The sequence below is a fragment of the Phytophthora sojae genome, assembly GCF_000149755.1.
Source record: "Phytophthora sojae unplaced genomic scaffold PHYSOscaffold_6, whole genome shotgun sequence".
NCBI lineage: Eukaryota > Oomycota > Peronosporomycetes > Peronosporales > Peronosporaceae > Phytophthora > Phytophthora sojae.
The window spans coordinates 3532103-3554803 of NW_009258120.1; the positions used below are offsets into that span (position 1 = coordinate 3532103).

General features: G+C 51.9%; 9 protein-coding genes across 9 annotated transcripts; 2 read left to right on the plus strand and 7 right to left on the minus strand.

Annotated features, from left to right (window-relative positions):
- Positions 1-259: 259 nt before the first annotated feature.
- On the minus strand, positions 260-1913 carry PHYSODRAFT_510516 (hypothetical protein; the record flags this gene model as incomplete). Its single annotated transcript, XM_009533143.1, has 3 exons — positions 260-612; positions 680-1403; positions 1701-1913. 3 exons carry the CDS (start codon positions 1911-1913, stop codon positions 260-262), a joined length of 1290 nt encoding a protein of 429 aa, XP_009531438.1.
- Positions 1914-3423: 1510 nt separating this feature from the next.
- Positions 3424-3924, minus strand: PHYSODRAFT_511980 (hypothetical protein; the record flags this gene model as incomplete). Its single annotated transcript, XM_009533144.1, has 2 exons — positions 3424-3544; positions 3689-3924. The coding sequence occupies 2 exons, from the start codon at positions 3922-3924 to the stop codon at positions 3424-3426; spliced, it is 357 nt and encodes a 118-aa protein (XP_009531439.1).
- A 290-nt stretch (positions 3925-4214) lies between these two features.
- Positions 4215-4985, minus strand: PHYSODRAFT_303330 (hypothetical protein; the record flags this gene model as incomplete). The annotated part of the gene is made up of 1 exon (XM_009533145.1): positions 4215-4985. The coding sequence occupies one exon, from the start codon at positions 4983-4985 to the stop codon at positions 4215-4217; it is 771 nt and encodes a 256-aa protein (XP_009531440.1).
- Positions 4986-7230: 2245 nt separating this feature from the next.
- Positions 7231-9961, minus strand: PHYSODRAFT_513008 (hypothetical protein; the record flags this gene model as incomplete). Its single annotated transcript, XM_009533146.1, has 3 exons — positions 7231-7574; positions 8839-9491; positions 9795-9961. Coding segments are annotated over 3 exons (1164 nt in total), but the record flags the coding sequence as incomplete, so codon positions are not given.
- A 5340-nt stretch (positions 9962-15301) lies between these two features.
- On the minus strand, positions 15302-15727 carry PHYSODRAFT_442943 (hypothetical protein; the record flags this gene model as incomplete). Its single annotated transcript, XM_009533147.1, has 1 exon — positions 15302-15727. A coding segment is annotated over one exon (426 nt), but the record flags the coding sequence as incomplete, so codon positions are not given.
- Positions 15728-16425: 698 nt separating this feature from the next.
- On the plus strand, positions 16426-17871 carry PHYSODRAFT_256102 (phosphatidylglycerolphosphate synthase; the record flags this gene model as incomplete). Its single annotated transcript, XM_009533148.1, has 1 exon — positions 16426-17871. One exon carries the CDS (start codon positions 16426-16428, stop codon positions 17869-17871), a length of 1446 nt encoding a protein of 481 aa, XP_009531443.1.
- A 103-nt stretch (positions 17872-17974) lies between these two features.
- Positions 17975-18828, minus strand: PHYSODRAFT_511812 (hypothetical protein; the record flags this gene model as incomplete). The annotated part of the gene is made up of 2 exons (XM_009533149.1): positions 17975-18319; positions 18385-18828. 2 exons carry the CDS (start codon positions 18826-18828, stop codon positions 17975-17977), a joined length of 789 nt encoding a protein of 262 aa, XP_009531444.1.
- Positions 18829-19309: 481 nt separating this feature from the next.
- Positions 19310-20883, plus strand: PHYSODRAFT_547376 (cyclic AMP-dependent protein kinase-like protein catalytic subunit; the record flags this gene model as incomplete). Its single annotated transcript, XM_009533150.1, has 1 exon — positions 19310-20883. The coding sequence occupies one exon, from the start codon at positions 19310-19312 to the stop codon at positions 20696-20698; it is 1389 nt and encodes a 462-aa protein (XP_009531445.1). The 3' UTR covers positions 20699-20883.
- A 160-nt stretch (positions 20884-21043) lies between these two features.
- Positions 21044-22507, minus strand: PHYSODRAFT_512503 (hypothetical protein; the record flags this gene model as incomplete). Its single annotated transcript, XM_009533151.1, has 1 exon — positions 21044-22507. One exon carries the CDS (start codon positions 22505-22507, stop codon positions 21044-21046), a length of 1464 nt encoding a protein of 487 aa, XP_009531446.1.
- Positions 22508-22701: the final 194 nt, after the last annotated feature.

Sequence of the window (22701 nt, forward strand, 5' to 3'; positions counted from 1 at the left end):
CTGGAACTCATCATTTCCTCCATTTCGGGGAAAACTTCGCCGTCTTCGAGAAATCGCTTGACGTCGTCGTCGTCCGTGTTCAGCCACTTGCCGTTCTTCCGTCTCGCTAGGTAGAGCGTGGTGACTGTCGTAGGGGCTGAGGAGGGCTTGGCTCTGCATCGTTCAGCTCTTCTCACCGCTAGCTGGAAAATTCAAAACTGGCCAGGAGGAAGCAACTACTGCTTGTGTACCCAAGCAAACTTGAACGTGTAGTCGGTTCCTATAAATTACACACACAGAGATGCAAGATACGTGAGAAATAGAATACTATGTCGTACATGTTCGACGTACCCAATTGAGGGATAGTGGTCTGTAGAAGGAGCACGGTAAATATCACGATCTTGCATTGGATTTTACCCCAATTGCTGGAAACCGCGAATCCAAGTTGTTGTACGGGAAAATTGTAGGTCATCTTGTGAAGCGTCCAAATCAATGTTACGAACAATATGGTCTCCAGCATTCCGTAGATCTGAATGTGAGCGACAACTTCCCAGAAACCAGATTCGTCCAGACCATCGAACTGCGGATAGAATCTGCGGTTGGGCCAGTGGAAAAGGATCACCAAGTAGCAGCCTGACACAGAATGTTAGTGGCGGAAATTGACACAATACACTGTAAAAAGTAGGTTGGTTGCACTCACTGTACGCCGCGGGTATGAGCGTTTTCAATACTTCCGTCAGCAAGAAGAATTCCATAAAGAACATGATCTGCAGAACTTTATGAAGCAGGAAATGGCGCTGCTGAGGCGTCATTTGCTCCACAAGTGCTAACGTCGTGGAATCCGAAGCAACGGTACAATTTCTCGATAGTAAAGTCGGAGAAACCTTTCTTTTCTCAAAAGGGCACGTTGGCACAATTCCAGCATTGCCCTCAACCTGAATAGGGGCTACTCGTGTGATACTTGACAACCGCGAGATATAGTTAGTTGCGCTTTCCTTTCTCTGCATCGAAAGCTTAGACGAGCGAAAGATATCCGATTTGGACGGGAAGGACCTCTTAATCAACATGGGTCGCTCCCCCAGCTCCGGGTATTTCAATGCAACCATCAGCGCACAGGCGATGGCTTGATCTGTACTCTCGTTCGTAGCATCTCTGATGCCGTTGAGCATGAGTCTCAGATCGAACAGTGAAGCCAACATCTGCATAAAGTCGACTACAATGAGCATGGCACTGCTTTTAACCGACTGGAGGTTCTGCATGGTTGACGAGATGAATAGCGCGTTAGTGACGTCCACGTTGAAGGTAACAAGCTCTGGCTTGACGTCGTCCTGCCCACAAAGAAGTCGGCAAAGTACGTTCTTCTGAATGATCTTGAACACTGGCACAAGTACAGCTGCAGGGGTCTGCCATTCGGCTGGAACAGTCTGGAAAATCACATTGAAGGCTACGTACACCAAGCCCGTCGACGTTGTCATGATCATTATTGTCGCAAACCGACGTACTTCGCTTAGAACCTTGGGGTTCTTGCGCAGGAATTCGCCTTTGGACAACTTCAGCGACAGTGCCAAGGTCCAAATCCACGGGCCAGACACGAAAATGAGCGTGAATGGGAGCGGGTACCAAAGCAGCAGTATCATACACAGTGCAGATCCCTCGACGGCTATAGCGGCAGTTATTGAAGAAATAATTAGAGTGCGTCTGGAGATCTCCAGCTCTGGCACATACTGACCAAGCATCCACGAGAGCGAGTACGAATCAAAGAGTGTTACCAATACTCCACGAGCCCACACCGTTCCGCTGTGAGCCAAACCGAGATCGGGCGATTCCAGGGGAAATGCGTCAACAACCGCCGCACAAAGTAGAGGAAGTAGCGGAATCGCGCCCAATATCATCAGCGAGCGTCGAACGCTAGTCGATTCACGATATTTCTGCATGGAAATGAACCGCTCGACCGAGTAGCTTCCGTGCAGTTCGACTTGGATAGACTCCCATCTTCGTACAAGCGCACGAACGCCAGCGCCAACTCGAGCTTCCATTGCTGCAACTTGATCGGGAAGACCAACCTTCAAAAGGGGTTATGAGGGGGGAAGTGTGTATTTATGGACGTATACTACTAAATCGGCGGTATAGACCCAAGAAGAGAACGAAAGGAGCACTGAAATTTATTCTGCGCTTCTTTTAGCTTTGCTAAACAAAATGTTCCATTCACTGCAGACAACCGTAGAGACTTTAGTATCTGGGTATCCACTCGAACTTGAACGTGTAGTCCGTTCCTACACAGTTGAAACAAATTAGACGAAGAAGATACAATTTGTTTTGAATCCATGCTACTCGACGCACCCATTTGCAGAATTGAAGACTGGAGTAGCGCTATGATCCAGATTAGCAGTTTGCCTTGGATTTTGCCCCAGCTAATCCTGATGGCGTATGCAAGTTGTTGAAGCGGAAATCACAATAACTAGGAGAGCGAACGACCCCATCTCCAATAATCCGTACACAAGCGTGATACAGATATTTTTCCAGAACTGAGCTTCGTCTACCCCGTCAAACTGCAAGTGAAAACACACACACGCGTTAGCAGTAGTACCACAATATATGGAAGCTTACAGTACAGTACTCACTGTACATCACGGGCGTGAACACTTCAATAAACTCCGTGAGCAAAATGAATCCGTGAAAAACAAGATCCGGAGAACTTTATCAAGCAGCAAGTAGCGCTCTCTCCGCGAGATCCTCTCTATACACGTTGCACTATTGACGCCACGTTCGACTGTATACCTCCCCTTCGGAAAAATCTGTGTTCCAGAAGGTGAACCCGATATGCCTCTGGCATTCTTTGCAACAGGCATCGGTGCTATCTGTGTCAACCTCGGCCCAATTTTGGCTAAAGTCTTGAGGATGTTCCTCCGGTGATATACCGTAAAAGAAATCAGCCTTCGACTGAGTTAAACTGTCGGTCGCTGACCCTCGATCCACAAACTCCGGGCACTTGGTTGCGATTACTAGGGCGACATTCACAGCTTCAGCGGTGTTGATCCGCATCTTCGCAGTTATTCCCTCCAAGCTCTTCAACATGAGCATTAGATCACACAGCGACATCATCAAATGCCCCAGATCTATCATTATGAGCAGGATGCTGGTGCTGATGGACGTTTCTCGCTCCATAGTCGACGAAACGAAGAACGCGCTGGAGATGTTGAGGTCATCTCAGGCAGGACGTCGTCTCTTCCTCGGAGAATCCGCCGCAGCACGTTCTTCTGGGTGATTTTGAATATCGGGGCGAAAAGTGCAGCGGCAGGCTGCCAGCGGACGGGGACACTCACAAAGATAACTTTAAGTGCCGTGTACACCAGCACGGTAGACGTTTGCGTTATCGAAACCACAGCAAACCGACGGACTTCTTGCAAAACTTTGATATTTTCTCGTAAAAATTGTCCTCTGACGTCAGAGGTATAGCGCCACAGCCAGAGTGAAAATCCATGGACCGGACACCCACAGCACCGAGAATGGCAGCGGGTAGCACCACAACATTGCCAGCAACAATACCATACCGTGAATTGTTATACTTGCAACAGCTGATGCCAACAATAACACGCGTCTAGAGACTTGAAGCTCGCTCACATAGTGACAGAATATCCACGAGAGAGCGTAGGACTGGATGAAACCTGCTAGGAACCCTCGAACCCATACTGTCGCACTGCGTTCAAACCCGAGGCTTGGCGACTCCAGTGGAACTGCATCGATAATTGCCGCGCAAATCAACGGAGGTAATGGGGCAGTTGCCAATATCCCGAACGCGCGCCAAGTACTGGTGAGTTTGCAGTATTTCTGCATCGAAGTGAACCGCTCAACCGCATAGCTGCCATGGAGTTCCACCTGGATGGACTCCCATCGTCGTACCAGCGTACGAATGACAGAGCCAACTCGAGAAGGAATTCCACTCATTCACCGCAACTTGATCGATAGGATAGGTAGGAGTTAGGTGAAGAGGAGTATTTAGGGATGTTCTACTTAAATTGGCCAATTCTGAAACTCAAAGAGATACCCATCACGGCGAGTACAATCGTTATTTAGTGTATAGTTTACCCTTCCTTCAATGCTGTCTGTCTGATGCTTCTCGGATAGTCAGGGTACAGACTTAACCGCGTCATGAGCTCACAAATTTAAAGGTGAAATCGACGCCTGTAAGAGTACAACACGTTAGGTACGCCGCCATTTACCTGAAACATTCAAAGTCAAACAAGTATCTTACCGAAATGCGTCACTCGAAAGCACAGCGTGAGCATGCTCCACACCATCAATTTGCACTGGATCAGGAACATCTGCGTCTCCAAAACGAACGCGAGATGATCGATCATTCGCATCCCGCAGTTGCGTTTAATCACCACTGCGAGCACCGCAAACGATGAAACCTGTAGCAGTCCAAACACGAAAACCGAAAGTACTGTAGCCCCCACACTCTCACGCGTGATGCCCGTCAATTCTGCGTGGTATGGCGCACTGGGGAAGTGCACCATCAGCAGCATGTAGCCACTGTAAAGCACCGGAACCACAGCTTCCAGATAGGCAGTGACGACGACGCACTCCATGGTGAAGAGAGCCTCCAGCGCTTCCCACAGAGAACTCTTCTTTCTTGTTAAATGCAACGGATTGACCACAACCGAAGCAATGGGATGGATTTTTCGCGCGTAAGTAGCTTCGTCTTGACCTTTACTTTGACGCTGGATGTTAGCGCGTGCTTCTTTTACAGAGATCTCCAGTTTATCCAAAATTTCTTCATCTTCTGGTGATAGTTGGTGCGGAATGCTAGAGCGTATCCGAATACTCGGGCAGAACTGCTTGTCGTACTTCACATGATCTCTACACACCACGGCGGTGGAGACCAGAAGATTGCCATTCCGCCGACTAGCTTTAGCCATTAACTCCATACTGGTTCGGATCGTCCTGGTCTTGACGTGTAGCCCGTAAATCGTGATAGCAGCCTGGGATAAATCCGCTATAGTCATTGTGGTGATAGCAGCAGTGGAGGACGCACTCTGCATACACGTGGCCACGTAGATCGCGTTGAAGTAGTCCACAGTGAAGATGGCAGTTTGCGGCATCATGTCTTCCAAGTAAATTGTGCATCGCAGCACCATATTCTTGGCGAACACTTTGATAACAGGGAGAAGCAGTATGACCGAAAGTTGATACTGCGTGCCTTCTGCAACTCGAAACAGCGCCTCGTACGCTGGATACGTGAACAAAAGTGTGAATTGTATGGTCACAAATGCCATGTAGCGAATGAGCTGGTCCCGTTGTGAAAGCATTTGGTGGAAGATGCGAGCTCCGGCCACAATGCGGAACACGACGATCTGGACCAGATAATACATTGGACCAAACACCAGCACGAAGAACGGAACGGGAAACATGAAATGCGCCACGATGGGGAGAGTACAAGCCGTGAATATGGTCGACGTACACCCGGCCACGAGAGTTAGCTGGACCTTTGAGAGCGACACGCCTTGGATAAAGTACGGGCCTTGGCCGACGTTGGTTAGATTCACCACGAACGCGACGATGGTCAGGCGGATCCAGAAACCGTAATTTACGCGCCAGCCGTCGGTCGGGTCTTGCAGCGAGTGCCGATACACACAAGGAGCACGCGCAGCAAGGGTGCATTTCTTGTGTACGCTTCGAGTGCCAGCAGTCGGTGGATGGAGTACTTGCCGCCGTGGTAGCTGACCTGCACTCGCTTCCAAGCCAGGAGAAGCCTTGACCCGTAGGTCACTAGCATCGCCCCCATAGTGGAGAGTTTGGAGACAATGCAGCAACGCTTGGACACCTATTTATGGAGGCTAGCTGTTGAGCGTAAAGGCAAATGCGTGCTGAGCTTTCAGGCAGTTAGCTGTCAGTGTTAGATCAGTTGGTTTGCGTTGGTACAGATTCGGGATGAGGACGCGAGAAAGATATAACGAAGGGGCGCCATTTGTTCAGAATATTTTGTTTCACCAAACCAGGTTCAAAAGACCCACTCAGTGTATGTGGATCCACTCAAACTTGAAGGTAGTCCGCTCCTACCGGTTGAACATGTTTTCAACAAAATTTTAGCCAAACATGCTAGGCGTTCGACGAGAGGACATGGAGAAGAGATCGGCCTTCGATTGGGGCAAACTGTCGGATAGTACAAATATTGTTCGGCCTCGTAGATTTGGGTACTTGGTCGACGAGATCAAGAACGCGTTGGAGATCTCAACGTTCAAGATGACCATTTCAGGAATGACGTCGTCTTTTCCGTCCAGAATTCGGCGCAGCACGTTCTTTTTTGCGATCTTGAACACCGGGACAACAAGCGCGGCGACCAGCTGCCAGCGGATTGGAATACTGGCGAAGATAACGTTAAAAGCCGTGTACACTAGCACTGTAGTCGTCTGCGTGAAGAAAACCACTGAAAATCGACGCACATCCTGTAGAACTTTGACATGTCTGCGCAGAAATTCCCCCCTCAAGATTCCAAGAGCCACGGCGAGTGTGCCAGCCCAAGGAATAGATACCCAAATGAGCATGAACGGCAGTGGATACCACAGCAAAAAGGCGAGAGACGACGTAAAAGCGTTGATAGCTACAGTCGTCGCTGTCGCTGCGAACAGTAATTAGCGGTTTGATAGTTGAAGTTCCGTCACATAATCCCAACATTGTCACAAGATAGCGTAGGACTGGAAGAAGCCCACTGCCAATCCACGAACCCACAGCATCGAGTTTAGGCAAACCCGAGATCTGGTGACACTCCGACCAAGCGCCTTCTGCGAACTGCCAGGGTTAACGAAGAAAAAGAAGAAGAAGAAGAAGAGGAAGAGAGAGGACTCGAGTGGCTGAAGAAGTTGGTGCCTCAGGCGCTTCTGAAAAAATATCAGAAAGTGACTCCTCACCTGACGAAGCTCCCGGAGGAGCACGTGGCTAACCTGTTGGCGAAGACAAGACGGAGCTCCGCACAACGACTTTCAGAGACTGGTACAAGGCGGGCCTCGATGCAAGTCACCTGAAAGACGTATTGGGGACGGATGCAGCCTCGATGAAGCTGCTTCGAAGGTACACGAAGTTCCTATCTTCATAATAGGGGGCGCGTTTCGACCGACTGAAGGACGTACTTCAAGTACATTTCAATCCAATGGCAGACTTTGAGTTGAAAAAAAAATTGTAGGGAGAATGTCCTTTTGGCCTTAATGCTTGTGTATCGATTGAAACTTGGAGGTGAAGTCTGTGCCTGAATATTTACACACACACCGCCATTATTATAGAGTACGATAATACAATGTGAACATCAGTCAACGTACCCAATTGAGGAATCGTCGAGTGCACCAGCACTAGCAGCCAAATCACCAGTTTACACTGGATCGTCCCCCAATTTCGATTCACCGCGTACGCGAGTTGCTGCAACGGGGACTTGTAGGCCATTTTGTGGAGCGTCACTATCAACACCACGAACAACACAACCTCCAGTATCCCGTAAAGCTGAATGTGGCCGATAGTAAACCAGACCGCGTCATCGTCAAGACCCTCCAACTGGGAATAAAATCTGCGGTTGGGCCAGTAGTAGAGAATCACCAGAAAACAACCTGACGATAAGCGCAACGGTTAGTTTTCAGGAGCATATTACGGCTAATGAGCCACTTACTGTACATCAGAGGTGTGAGCGCTTTCATGAACTCGCTCAGCAGGAAGAATTCCATGAAAAACATGACTCGCAACACTTTTTGTAGCAGCAAGTGGCGCTTCTCAATGGTTCGAGAACTCACTCCAGCGACACTTTTATCCGATAATAAAGGTGGAGATGGTACGACCCCCATGCTGCTTCCAACCGGTTGAGGGGAAACTTGTGCTCTGCTTGAAAATTTCACAATAGCGTCGGTAGTTATTGCAGCTGTAGATACTCTGAAAACTTCCGCCTTGGATGGACCGGATATTGTGTTTTGTTTTGCCAGCTCCGGGTACTTGGATGCAATCATAGCCGCTCTGGCGATGGCTTGTTCGGCTTCCTCGTTCGTAATATCTCGGATTTCCTTGAGCATAGCCCTCAGGTCGCCCAATGAGGTCAGCATCTGCATAAAATCTAGCACAATAAGCATCGCGCTGGTATTGCAGGACTGGAGATTCTGCATCGATCACGAGATAAACAACGCGTTGGCGACCTCAACGTTCAACGTGACGGTCTCGGGCTTCATGTCATCTTTTCCACAGAGCAGCCGGCAGAACAAGTTCTTCTGGATGATCCTGAACACTGGAATGGCAAGAGCTGCGAGCGTTTGCCACTTGGTTGACACGGTTTGAAAGATAATGTTGAACGCCGTATACACCACCGCGGCTGACGTCGTCATGATCAAAATGGCCGAGAAACGACGCACTTCGCTTTGAACTTCTGGATGTTTGCTCAGGAACTCGCCTCGCATTAGTCTCAGTGATACTGCAAGCGTCCCTAGCCATGGACCCGAGGTCCAAAAGAGCGTAAAAGGAAGCGGGTATCAATGCAACAGCATGAAGCCCAAAGCCGCGATGTGGAGGACTGCAACTGCAGCTATTGCAGTGACCAATAGGTTCATTTTCGACAGTTTGAGCTCCGGAACATAGCGAGAAAACATCCACACGAGCGCGTAGGAGACGAGAAAGCCCACGAAAAGCCCCCGGACCCATAGTGTTGCACTGTGCGCCAAGCCGATAATCCATACGCAAGGGTCGAGAAGATATTTTTCCAGAATTGAGCTTCATCAAAACCATCAAACTGTGGATAGAACTGGCGGTTGGGCCAGTAGAAGAGGATCACCAGGTAGAAACCTGAACCCAGCACTCACAAGGTCAGCCTTCGTATCGGAAAATCCTGAAAACATTGAGCTACCGGTAGCACGGGCGTGAACACTTCGATAAATTCCGTGAGCAAAATAAACTCGGTGAAAAACATGATCTGGAGAACTTTGTCAAGCAGCAAGTGGCGCTCCAGCGTCGAAATCCGCCCGATTGCCGCTGATGCATTTGTGCATCTCTCTATCGGCAATACTTGAGCGACTTGTGGCAGTATCTGCGCCACAGTCGGTCCGGATTTGTTGTTGCTTGGTCTTCGGAAAGTCGCCAAGACCAAGATGTCAGCCTTTGTTTGCGATACGCTATCGGTCAATGCCTTCCGGTCCCCATCCTCCGGGTATTTCGTCGCAATCGTTAGCGCAACAGCGACAGCTTCAGCGGTGGTAATGCCCATTTTGTTAACGATTCCTTCGACGCTCTTAAGCATAAGTATTAGATCACACAGCGACAACACCATGTGCACCAGATCTATCACGATAAGCAAGATGCTCGTGTTGATAGACGCTTGCCGCTGCATGTTGGACGAAATGAAGAACGCGTTGGAGATTTCAATGTTGAAAATGATCATTTCAGGCTTCAGATCATCCTTTCCGCGGAGTAGTTGGCAGAAAATATTTTTCTGCGTGATCTTGAATATCGGGATGATAAGTGCAACGACAGGTTGATACTGGATCGGAACACTAATGAAGATAACGTTGAACGCCGTGTACACCAGAACTGTAGACGTCTGCATCAGCGAAATAACCGCGAAGCGCCGAACTTCACGCAGAACTTTGGTGTTTCCACGTAAAAGGTTTCCTCTGGAAAGTTTTAACGCCAACGCCAGTGTTCCTATCCATGGGCCAGACAACCAGAGTGTCGTGAACGGCAACGGATACCACAGTAAAGTAAAGAGACCGAGTGCAATGACGTGAACAACGGCAGCTGCTGTTGTCGAGGTTAACACTAGAAAGCGTCTGGAAATTTTTAACTCAGCCACGTACTCATTAAATTGCCATGAGAGCGCGTAGGAGTTTAAGAACACCATAACCATCCCACGAATCCACAACGTCCCGCTATGCGCTAAGCCGAGATCGGGTGATTCGAGTGGAAATGCATCGACAAGTGCCACACAGGTCAACGTCGGGAGGAGGGTAGTCGTTAGGCTAACCGGATTTTTAGGTCAATCCTACATTTTGGTCACGGGTCAAATCCTTACTTTGGTCACGTGACCTAAGCGAATGAGGTCACATGTAATTCGCAAACGGTTTGGTTGTCAAGTAAATGCGTTATAGCGATTCTGCTCCTGACAGATAGCGACTTCCGCACCATTATTCCGCGCTGTCGTAGTCAAAAGAGTCGTCTGGACGATAGTCTGCTGTCTCATGATCCATCTCGGCATCGTCGGCCTCTGAACCCACAGCACTAGAGCAGGATCCAGGGTCATCAGTGGCGATGGTAGGCTGCTCTCATCAGTCTTTGCTCTTCTCTGACCCCACAATGTCGGCGGCCTGACGCAGTTGAGGCGCACTCGGCAGCTGGAGACGTTTCCGCCGAGGAGGCCTACCGAGCCTGGAATAGATAACAACGCGCGGTGCCGCATATTCGTGAGAAATACCTTTTCGTGAACTACATTACGCGATGGGGGCCGTCTCATGTTGAAGTGTCAAGCTCGAGTGTCAAGCTCGAGTGCTGAGCTGTGGTGCGATGGGCTAGCTACTTCTAGGCGCGTATAAATTTTCTAAGTGAATACTACAAAGCACGAAATAGAATCCGGAGACGATGTCGAAATTTCATAATGGGTTCCCTGTGTCGACGAAGTTGTTCATGGGAGGGTGAGCCGGTTGCCTCGCTATTACACTGTGTAATTTGTAATAGTTGAGTTGCGTTATTGTGTAGAATGAAAGCTAGGTGCAATTCTGTATGGTATGCGGCTCAAAATATAGCATGGTACTACTAGCAGTGAGATATGGTAGGCAAATACATGATAAGTGCAGTGGAGGTTTCCACAGAAGCGAGCCCAGCCCACTCATCGGGGGGGTCGGTTTGGTAGAAGACGCTGGCAGAAGGCGCTAGCAGGAGTCAGCTGAAACACATACACAGATTACTTTGAAATCAACCTCTTAAGCTAAACAGAGCTTTGGTTTGCTCGGAGCGCTAGCCTCCCTGGTCCTTTATAATAGTGTTCCGAAACCTACTTGCAGCTCTGACTCTTCGCTACAAATACAGTCGTTATGCCTCCGAGACGGCCGAGTCGCGAGGATCTCCCCCGCTTACCGTCGCGGTGGACAACAGTGCTCGCGTCCCTCCAAGCCGAAGCTGGACGCTCGACCACCGGACCTTCACTCTCACTGGCACACCGTAGCAAGTGTGCATATGCTGTCACCTTGCAAGGTAGGCAGAGTGAATTGTAAGCGCTGGAGGATCGGGCATTTGCTAGGCCGTTAGTTAGGCTAAATGACTGCAATGCGCCGCACCTTGAAACGAAACGAGACGGCGAGTCGAGTGTGCGGCCAAATCTGTGCAGCATGCCCATGGCCTTCGGCAACGCTGTGATCCCAGGAACAGCGGGCGGCGGGGTACTCGACTTCGACCTCGAGCGAGGTTACGGGGCCCCACACGTCGAGCAAGACTGAAGGCTAGGTCGAGATAACGCTACGTGACGCTGAGTCCATGAGCTCAAGCGCTGAATGCGAGCGGAGTCCCGTGAGCACGGGTTGGTGACTTTGTACGGTGCTCGTACTGCAACATGGTAGGTAGAATTAGTTTACCCCAACAGGGCTGTCGAATTTGGATTCCGCGGCCATAATTGAGTTGTCCAAGTGGATATTACCATAACTTACCGTAGCTAGCGAAACCGCATGTCCAATCAACTTTTCTTCTTCTGCAAGCACCACCTCCTCTATCTAGGGTATTGCGATCTGCGCTCATACTACGAGCATCACACACGCGTGGTAGCAGCTCACTGTTTAGCAATGTAACTACTGCCCGTGCAACATGCATGGTAGGCGGTCTCTTGCAGTGTAAATGGTAGGAAGCACACATTTTAGCATGGTAAGGACTTGTAGCGCAACATGGTACTTTTACTAGTAGCAAGCACGTTGTGCAAGATGATAGGCAGCCCACAGTGCAGCACTTAGCCAGCTTATACTGTAACACAGCAGCAAGCAGCACGTCGTGTCCTGTAGGAAACCGCGCTGACAGTGTACGAAAGCATTGAGGGAGGTGTCGTGTGTACTGAGAAAACTTGTATGATGTCTGAATTCTTCAGGCTGAAGAGAAGTGGGCCCTCGTCCGCTTCGAAGCTGCATATGCATTTTGATCTCATTCTCTCGCGGGCGTGCGCGCATCTTACCGTCTACATCAATGGGTGTGACCTGTTAAGTTTGGTCACGTGACCTAGCGTCCTGATGTGTGACCTATTTGACCATCATACCCGTGACCAACTGTTAGGATTGACCTGTTTTCCCCTCTTCGGTCGTTAGCACCATAAACACCCACCAACTGCTGGTCGATGTACAGAACTTCTGCGTAACCTTGAAGCGCTCGATCGAATAGCTCCCGTGCAACTCGACTTGGATCGACTCCCATCTTTTTACCAGCGCACGAATACGTGAGCCCATCCTCTGTCGTCAGGGCAACCAGCCTCCAAAGTCAATAGAGATCACAGGACGCGGGTATTTCTGGAATGCCAGCTATGAGCAAGAAATTCACGTTTGACACTTTTAACCTTGATCAAAAGTCAATTCAAAGGTGTAAACTTTGCTATTATTTGTTGTTTTATCCTTTAGTGATCACCTTGGCGACATTTCTGAAGGTACAGTCGACGCCTACAAGAAGCGAAAAAGCAACATGAATGTATAGAATTTGCCATGGGTTCCATCGACAAAGCAAACGTACCGAAGTGAGTCAGTCGCAAGCACAGCGTCATCAACATCCACAGCATGAGTTTGCCTTGAATCAGAGACATCTGCGACTCCAACACAAACGCGAGTTGATACATCGCTCGAATGCCGCAGTTGCGCTTCAGCATGGCACATAATACTGCAAGTGACGCCACTTACACGACACCGAAAACAAAACCAGGCAGGACCGTAGCGCCGACATTTTCTTTCATGATGCCCTTCATTTCCGCGTGATACTGAGAGCTGGGGAGCTGTGCCATCACGAGCATGTTTCCAAGTAGGATGATACGACGAAGCATTCAGCGGTGAAGAGGCTCTCCAGTGCCTTCTGCAAAGTAGTTCCCTCCTGTGGTGAGTCTGTCGAATCCGAAGTTAAATAAAGGGATAAATAAGCCTTTGAGTACAACAGAGCCCAGTTCGGTGCGAGGATGACGTAGTAGTGTTCCTTGGAGACCCGGTGACATCATCTTTCGTTGTTCGATCGGCTTCATCCAGGTTAGCCAACAATTTCAAGTCTGCGGTTGATAACTTGTGCTTAAGGCAGGAATTTTTGTTGATTTTCCCACTTGAATACTGCCTTTCGAGTGTTCCAGGCCCCCTGTACAATGAACTGATAAGAGATAGCATACCGTTTTCCAGGGTTGAATTGGTAAAGCTCCGAAAGCATAGTTGCAGTGCGCCAATATAGGCCGTAAAGCATGGCCATCGTTTGCCCTAAATCGACAGCAACAATCGTTGCTACCGCGCCAGCTGAGGTCGCACTGTGCATACATGTGGCGACGTATATGGCATTGAAGAAATCGACCGTGAAGATCACAGCTTCGGGTACCATGTCTTCCAGATGCTTCACACACCGCAGCACAATATTCTTCATGGTGAATTTCATGGCGGGGAGAAGGAGAATTACGTGAGTACTGAAAGTTGATACTGCGTCCCCTGCGCCGCTCGAAAGAGCGTCTCGTAGGCTGGGTAGGTGAACACGAGCATGAGTTGGCTGGACGTAAACCTTAGGTACTGCATCGCCTGGCCCAAACTGGCAAATGTAAAGCAATGGAGCGAATACCAAGATGAAGAACGGGACAGGGAAGACCGAGTGGGCTACGATGGCAACCACACACACAATGAAGACTGTCGATATGGATGCGGATAGTAACACCAACTGACGTGTTGAGATAGCAACACCGTCAATGAAGTATGGGGCCTGGCCGAAGATGGTGTGGTTTGTCGCGAAAGTTGCTACTGTAGCTCGTATCCAGAATCCGGAGTTGACGCCCCACCCGTCGTTCAGGTCTTGAAGCGGTACGCATTCTTGCAGTAATACCACTGTCGCCATCGGCATTGGAGTCGCGATGCAAACGAAGAGCGCGCGCAGCGATGTTGTGGTTCTGGAGTACGTATCCAGAGCTAGGAGTCGGTAGATGGAGTACTTGCCGCCGTAGTAGATGATTTGACGTCGCTTCCAAGCTTGCAAAAGTCTGGCGGCACCAGTCGCGAGCACAGCCCTCATAGCAATTGTGTCCCGAAAACTATGGACACCATTAGCGTCCAACACAGAGCGCAAGGCAGCGATTAAAATAGTTTTCATTTTTTATTTTGGTGGTGCTGTCAGTATAAAACCCATTGTGGGTTTTATTCTCCACTCCAAATGATGCACGATTCAACCCTCCAACGTGCCCATCGAACTTCCGCTAGCCCCGCAATCGCATTGTGGTGTTTTGATTGTTTCCAACTAATCGCTCTCGAGCTACTCGTAAAATGATGTTTAGTAAAATAATTTTTATCGAGGTAGGATTAGCACGCCCGCGCCGTACAAGTGAGTGAAAATACGCACTCTAGGTGACAGCTCCATTTGAGCCATAACAACCAAATCATAGAGTGTGCAGCTTTCTGTTTGTACCGCAAGTAACGGTGGGTACAGTAAGTACTAAACTTCGGGGCTTCTTCGTGCATTGATACCATAACGCATCAGGCTTTGTGTATCCACTCAAACTTAAGTGTGTGAGTCCGTTCCTATATCAACAACAAATTAGAAAAGTAGTTCATATACGCACAGCGGTTCGCGGACGAATGCGGTATAGCTCCAGCATACTTTCCGACTGGCATTGGGGCTATCTGTGCCGCGCTCGGCCCGCATTTGGTTGTATTTCTGGTCGAAGTCTTTCGGTGAGATGTCTTGTAGCGCTGGATACTTCATCAAAACCATTTGCGCAATACTGACAGCCTCATTGCTGTTAACTCCCATTTTTGCAATAATACCTTCCACACTCTTGAGCATAAGCCTTAGATCCCACAGCGATAGCAGCATCTGCGCCAAATCTATCGCGATCAGTAGGACACTGGCGTTGATGGACGCTTCTCGCTGCATATTGAATGAAATGAGGAACGCGTTGGAGATCTCAACATTGAAGATGACCAGTTCCGGCTTTTTGATCATCTTTCCCTTGGAGTAGTCGACAGAAAATGTTTTTCTGGGTGATTTTGAACACCGGGACGAAGAGTGTAGCGACTGGTTGCCAATAAACGGGGACACTAACGAGGATAACATTGAACGCCGTGTACAAGAGTAGCGTAGACGTCTGCATGAGCGCAAAAACCGAGAAGAGACGAAAATCTTGCAGAACTTCGGGGTGTTCGCGCAAGAAATCTCTCCTTGAAAGTTTCAGCGCCAAAGCCAGCGTACCAATCCATGGGCCAGCTAACAAGATCATTGTGAACGGCAGCGGGTACCACAGCAAAGCAAAGAGACCGAGCGCAAGGACGTGGGTAACTACAGTTGCTGCTGTCGCTGTTAGCACGAGGGCACGGCTGGAGATTTTGAGCTCTGGCACATAGTCGGAAAACTGCCACGAAAGCGCGTAAGACTGGATGAACACCACCGGCAACCCCCGAATCCACAATGTTGCACTGTGGGCTAAGCCAAGATCCGGTGGTTCGAGCGGAAGTGAATTCACAATTGCCACACAGGCTAACGTTGGTAGCAAGGTCGCTACCATCAACGCTAGCGCGTGCCAAATTTTGGTCGAGGCGCAGTAGTTCTGTGTAGACGTGAATCGCTCGATCGAATAGCTCCCATGCAACTCGACTTGGATCGACTCCCACCTCTTGGCCAGCGTACGAATACTTGAGCCCATCCTAGTCTTCGTGGCACCCAGCTTCCAAGTCAAGAAAGCTCAGGACGCGGGTATTTATGGATGTATCAACAAGAAATTCAATGTTCGACACTTTTAACCTTGATCAAAAGTTACATTCAAAGATAATTTGGCTACGGATTTCCTGGGAACATGAATGTGTAAACTCTGCTATTATCTTTTGTCTTATCCTCTGGATATGAACTTGTCGAGATTCTGAAGGTAACAACGACGCTTGCATATAGAAGTGAAAAAAAGTGAATAATACTTCTAAAGTGTATAATTCGCCACGAATTCGGCGCGACAAAGCAAACGTACCGGAGATAGTCGGAATCACAGCGCATGCCGCAGTTGCGCTTGAGCATGACAAATAGTACTGTAAAACCCATTCTGGGTTTTACTCTCCACTTCAAGTTCGAGCCCAAAATGCAGAAACCACACAGCCCAATCTACCTAAACTCGGGCAATCTTCCCTCATTTTACCCAAAATACACACCCTCCACCGCCACCCCAAAAATACTTATCGGAGCTCCTCGTCACACATATTCCTGCGTGACATGGCTTCACTACGAGCACCACCTCCTCCTCCTCCTCCCTCCTCCATGGCCGACGACTGCAGCACAAGCTACGAGCAGCTGTTCCGGTCGCTGGTGCGGCACTCGCGGCTCTTCCCGCTACGCAGCTCGGACGTGGCGCTGCTCCCGTCGCCCTCGGCCTTCTACCGGCAGCTGCTGCGCAACATCCAGCACGCGGAGCGGCGCGTGTCCATCTCGTCGCTGTACCTGGGCACGGGCCAATTGGAGGAGGCTCTGGTGGACGCTCTAGCCTCCAGACTACGCGAACGACCCGAGCTCCAGGTGCAGGTAGTGCTGGACTACTCGCGCGGCCAGCGTGGGGGGCTCACCGCCAGCTCCGTGACCATGCTGGCCCCTCTACTCAAGGAGTTCCCGGACAACGTGGAGCTCTTCCTGTTCCGCGTGCCGCAGCTCTCGGGGATCAAGGCCAAGCTGCCGCCGCCCTTTAACGAGACGCTCGGCGTCTCGCACGCCAAGGTTTATTTAGTGGACGACACGCTCGTGCTCAGCGGCGCCAACTTGAGTGACGACTATTTTACCAATAGACAAGACAGATACGTGCAGCTGACGCAGTGCGGCGGGCTGGCACAGTTCTACCACCAGTTCGTGGAGCTGGTCACGGGCTTTTCGTACAAGGTGAAGCTCGAGACGCTGACGGGGGAGAAGAACGACTACGAGTTGATTGAACCGGTGCTGGCGCACGACTCGGACGAGGCCAAGGCGGCGATGAGGAAGGATATGGAGAGCTTGGTGGACCCGGACAAGCACCACGAGGACAAGGAAGACGAACTTACCGACGCGTGGGCGTTCCCAACACTGCAGTTCACCCCCATGTCGATGGACCATGACGAACGTGTGCTGAGCATGTTCGTGAAGAATCTTCCGCGTGGATCGCAGCTGCAGATTGCGTCGGGATACCTCAACTTCCCGCCGTTTTTGAGTGACCTGCTGGAGAAATGTGATGCTGGACTGGACGTGATCTCGGCGGCTCCGCGTGCCAATGGGTTCTACGATGCTCGCGGCGTGAAGGGAGCGCTGCCGATGGCCTACTCGCTGATTGAGCAGGATTTCTTTGAGCGCACGCTCGGTCGCGAGTTCCCGACGGTGTTGAGGGAGTTCAACCGTCCTGGCTGGACTTTTCACGGTAAGGGCATGTGGTGGAGGCCGCCTCCGCTGCCGGTGACCAACGGATACAAGGCGGAGCTGGGCTTGCCCCAGGTGACCGTTGTGGGAAGCTCCAACTTCGGCCAGCGATCGTACGGATGCGACCTCGAGTCGAACCTCGTGGTGTTCACACGCAACCCTGATCTGCAGCGTCGACTGCAGGACGAGTACGACGCGCTGACTAGAGACTCCGAGGTCGTCACCGAGCAGCTCTGGCGACGACCCGAGCGCATGCTCCACGGCTTATTCAGTTGGAAGGACGGCCACTGGATCCGACCCGTGTCCAAGTTCATTGCCGCGTACCTCTAACAAGCTCCGACTTTAGAGTTCTGGACCAAGTCGATAGAGCTCTACAATTTTTCATTAGAATAGACCTAAGTTTGCCTTGCCGCACATTGCTATGCTATGCTTCTCAGAGCAAGCCACCGACTGTGAGCTGCAAGAAGACACCTGAGAGCAATGGCAGGGTCAAGTTGTCGTCCCACCCGCCGATGTCCAGCAGCTCGGCAGCGGCAGCACTCACTCCTGCCGCCAGAGTGATCGTTCCTGCCACAGCTCCAAACTCATCGTCCACCACGTCGAAGTAGAAGTCCCTCTCCACCATCAACGCTGTAGATGTGGCTGCAGCAGTGACGCAGAAGCAGCCAATGGATCCCTCCAGCGACTTCTTGCCTCCGAGCGTCCCTAGCAACGCCACCAGCTTGTGTCGGCCGTACAGCGTCCCGAAGAACGCAGCCGCAGGATCCCCCACCGACAGCTACAGCACAAGAGTCGAACTGTAAGAAGTCATAAGGTCACAACCTATTCCACCAACCAACTCACGTGAAGAATCGCGAGTCTTGCGACTCGAGGGGGAAACAGAGCGAGCGAGAAGCCCGAGCCCAGTAAGAAGTAGTAGGCCCCAGGCAGCGCCGCCCTGGACACCTCGTACTGCCGCATGATAGAGCGAAAACGCTTGATGTACAGCGTATTCACCGCCTCACTGCGCCCCCTCAACTCGTGCAGCCCGTAGAACAGCACGGCGAAGAAGAGCAGCACCGTGGCGCCCGCCAGTCGACCGAAGAAGCTCGAAGCCGCGTAGATCATGGCCCCCGTCCCCACATGCTGCAGCTTGCGCTGCACGTGCAGGTCTCCGCGGTGCTTGACTCCATTCTGCGCCGCGTCTAGTGGCCGAGCAGACACGAGGTACTGGAACACCAGGATCGCCGCCACGCACGCGGCGCAGGCTCCGAGAGACACTCCGCGCTCCCCATCGCTGGAGGACATCGAGGCTGAGCCGTTATCAACGGATTTGAGGGGGGTTAAACGTATCTCCTGCCGAACCGGCACTACTGTGCGCTGCCTAATGCACACGAGGTGTCGTCAATTTCCAGCGTAGTATCCAGCGTGGTGCACGAGCGAAGCTGTTGTGCTAGATGCACCTGAGTGTGTATCACCACTCGATGGCCTCGTCAATGACGAGGAGAATCCATGGGGTGGAGTGGATTCTCACACGTCACAGATCTTATTCCTGCGACGTGTGAGCAGGTTATTCTCGTCCGGTGCACTGTAGCATTCACCCACTTCCAGCCGCTGGAAGTTTCGTGGGCTTGAAGGTTTGCTGCGCCCAAATTTACGCGTTCCCTGCGAGAGACTGGTGGGTGGGGGTCGTCCCGATCAGACGGCCCAATCCACGGCGCCACGCGTTCTGAGGGAGGTCTCCACTATCCATCTCCGGCCTGAGTTGCGCGTGCGTGCGTGGCGCAGCATGAGTTGCCAAGTAGCGGACTACCGCCTAGTAGACACGGATAGCAGCAGTCCCGACAAGCAGGCGGCTATGATTTACCCCGCGGTGAGACCTTCCGCCACTTCGGAACTTGACATGGGCAGCGACAAGTCCGAGACTTTGATCGAGCGCAATGGACGCAGCGACCCGGAGCTGCAGATGCTGGCGGCCGACGACTTTGAGGTCATCCGCGTGCTCGGCGTCGGCACGTACGGCGTCGTCAAGCTGGCCAAGCACAAGCCCTCGGGCACCAGCGTCGCGCTCAAGGTGCTGTCAAAAGAGCACGTGGTCACGACGCGCCAGGAGAAGCACATCTTGAGGGAACGCGCCGTGCACCTGCAGCTGGAGCACCCGCTGGTGGCGAAGCTGCACGGCACTTTCCAGGACGACGACTATCTGTACTTGGTGCTCGAGTATCTGCCCGGCGGCGAGCTCTGGAGCCTCGTGTACTCGCACAGTGACGAGCAGGATGAAGAGGTGAAGACCACGACGCAGTTGAAGGTGCAGGGATCGATGAAAGACGCCAGTGACGAGCTCCGCCCTGCCACGCCAGTTAGAGCAGCAACGTCGACGATGTCCGAGTCGCTGGCACCTATTCAGACCCGAACGCTGGATGCGGGAGGCCTGAGCGTTCTACGCAGTGAGTTTGGGGGGTTGAAGGAGGAGTACGCTGTGTTCTACCTGGGCTGTATCCTCAGTGCGCTTGAGTACCTGCACGACCAGGGGCTGCTCTACCGTGACCTGAAGCTAGAGAACCTTGTGCTGGACAAAGAGGGGTATCTCAAGATCTTGGATTTCGGGTTCGCCAAGCCGGACGCGCAGCGAGCTGATGATACTGACGACAGCAGCGAGCAGACCCAGAACGCTCGGAATCTTACACTATGCGGGAGTATGGACTACATGGCGCCGGAGGTGCTTCTACGCCAGTCGCACGACCACCGCGTGGATATCTGGTCATTTGGTGTCATTATGTACGAGATTCTACTGGGTAAGACGCCATTCTACCACGAAAACCCACGCGAGCTCGGGCGTAGAATCACCAACGAGAACGTCGAGTTCCCGAACGAGTTCGAGGAGGAGTGTCCGCTGGCCTGCGACCTCATCACTCAGCTTCTAGTGAAGAACCCGGACGAACGACTATCGTCGATGCAGAAGATCAAGTCGCACTGGTTTTTCTCGCGAATGTTCTCGTGTCCTGAGGACTGGCAGCGGTTGCAGCGTCGAGAGTACGACGCTCCGTTCATCCCGGAGCTCAGCGGGCCCTTCGACACTTCTTTCTTCCAGACCATTGATGATGATTACCAAGAGGAGCTGGAGGCGGATGTGGAGCCCTACTTTGAAGATGGCTCCAACATCTTTAGAGATTTCTAGCCGACCAGCTCTCCCAAACCTTCTTCGTCTCCGTATTCACGTGTTAAACTGACGATCCAGCTACGACACCAGCCCCGCACTCCCCGACACTCCACGAATTCTTCGTATCCCCATTAATTTATCTGGTTAGCACGCCAGCAACGATAGAAAGATCAATTCAATAGATAGAACCAACAAATTATACCACGGATCAGCAATGTCATTCCAGCAGCGATCTACGCGTCTTGCTCACATGGATGGTTTTACTGAATCGCAATAAATATACTACCACTACTTGACTCTCTCTACACTACTACTCGCGCTGCGGCGAGTTCACAAAATCTCTGCACTATGCAGCCTGGGTTTCTAGTACCCGAAATCCGAATCGGCGTCGCTGCCGTAGTCTAGCTCCTCCTCCTCCTGAACGCGCACAAAGAGACTGGTGTCGAAGGGGCCGTCCAGTCTCGGAACAAATGGAGGCTCCACCTGCCGTGCCTCGAGCTGCTGCCAGCCCTGCGTCGACGGGAAGTAGCTGCGGAAGAAGGTCGTCTTCCGCACCTCGCCAAACGACGCAAGTCGAAGCGCTGGGTCCTTTTCCAGCAACTTACGGATAAGGGAACAAACGTTGGCGTGTCCTTGCTCATACCCGTCCGGAAACTCCACAGGCGCCGAGATGATGCGGCGCCCTTGTTCGCGATTGTTCGAGTGGTAGAATGGCGTCGTACCGAACAACATCTCGTACAGTAGAATACCAAACGCCCATAAATCCACTCGCTGGTCGTACGGCTTGTGCTGCAGAATCTCGGGTGCCATATACTCCGCACTTCCGCACATCGTCGAGCTGCGTTCAGACGTCCGCGTTGCGTTCGGCTTGGACAACCCAAAGTCAATGAGCTTCGGGTATCCCTCCGCATCCAGCACGAGGTTCTCCAGCTTTAAATCCCGATACAGCACCCCTTTACCGTGCAAGTGTTCGAGCGCGGACACGATACACGCCGCGTAAAATGCTGCGTATTTTTCGTGCAGTCCTCCGTGCGAGCTCCGCAGCTTCTGCTTGAACAGGAAGTTCTCCAGCGTCAAGCTGTTGCGCCCCATGGCCACGCTGCCTCCTCTCCTCTGTCTGCACTGCTCCTCATCCGATTCCGACATGGTCGTCACTGCATCCTCCGGTTCCTCCTCCACCTGTCTGCTTGACCTCCTGCCTTCCTCTTCTCCCTCCGAGTCTTCGCAGTCCTCACCCTCCTCCAAGTGGCCGTCGTCGTGTGTGTACACCAAACTGTAGATCTCGCCTCCAGGACAGAACTCCAGCACGAAGTACAGCGCGTCGTTGTCCTGGAACGTGGCATAGAGCTTGGCCACGAACGGGTGCGCCAGCCCCAAGTGCACGCTCTGCTCCCGCATGATGTTCTTCTCCTGGTGCAGCTCGTGCACCAAGCGCCTCGCCAGCGTCTTGACGGCCACCGTGGCGCCCGTGTCCAGGTGCCGCGCCAGTTGCACCGTGCCGAAGGTGCCTCTTCCCAAGACGTCCAGCAGCTCGAACTCGCCGATGTCCGTGGCGTGCTCGAGCTCCGACACAAAAGAAGGCCTGGCCACGGACGACCGGCGCCCAGTTTTGACGCTCACGGCCGCCAGGTAGCTCATGGCGCTGCTGAAGCGCTTGGCCGCGTCCTGCGCCGAGCTCTTGCGCCGCGTGGAGGCCGAGAAGCGCTGCTGCGACTGGTCCTTCTTCTGATGACGCTGCTGCTGCTTGGTGACCAGCGCGCGGATTTCGCGCATCTTGCTCCACATCGGCGCCATGGACGGCGGCTCCACGGACGGAAAGACCCGCATCGAGTGAATACCTGCGGCCCAAGCAAGGCGAGGTCGAATGGCGTTGAGGCCAAACCGTTATGGCGACTGTGCGGTGCAGTAAATATGGAGTGCAGATTGTGTGGCAGCACCGTTCTACGCACGTTCGACGCGCGTGCTGAACGTGTTTTGCTTGGGGTTTGTATGCCTTGCGCCTGTCGCCTGCACGTGACAGA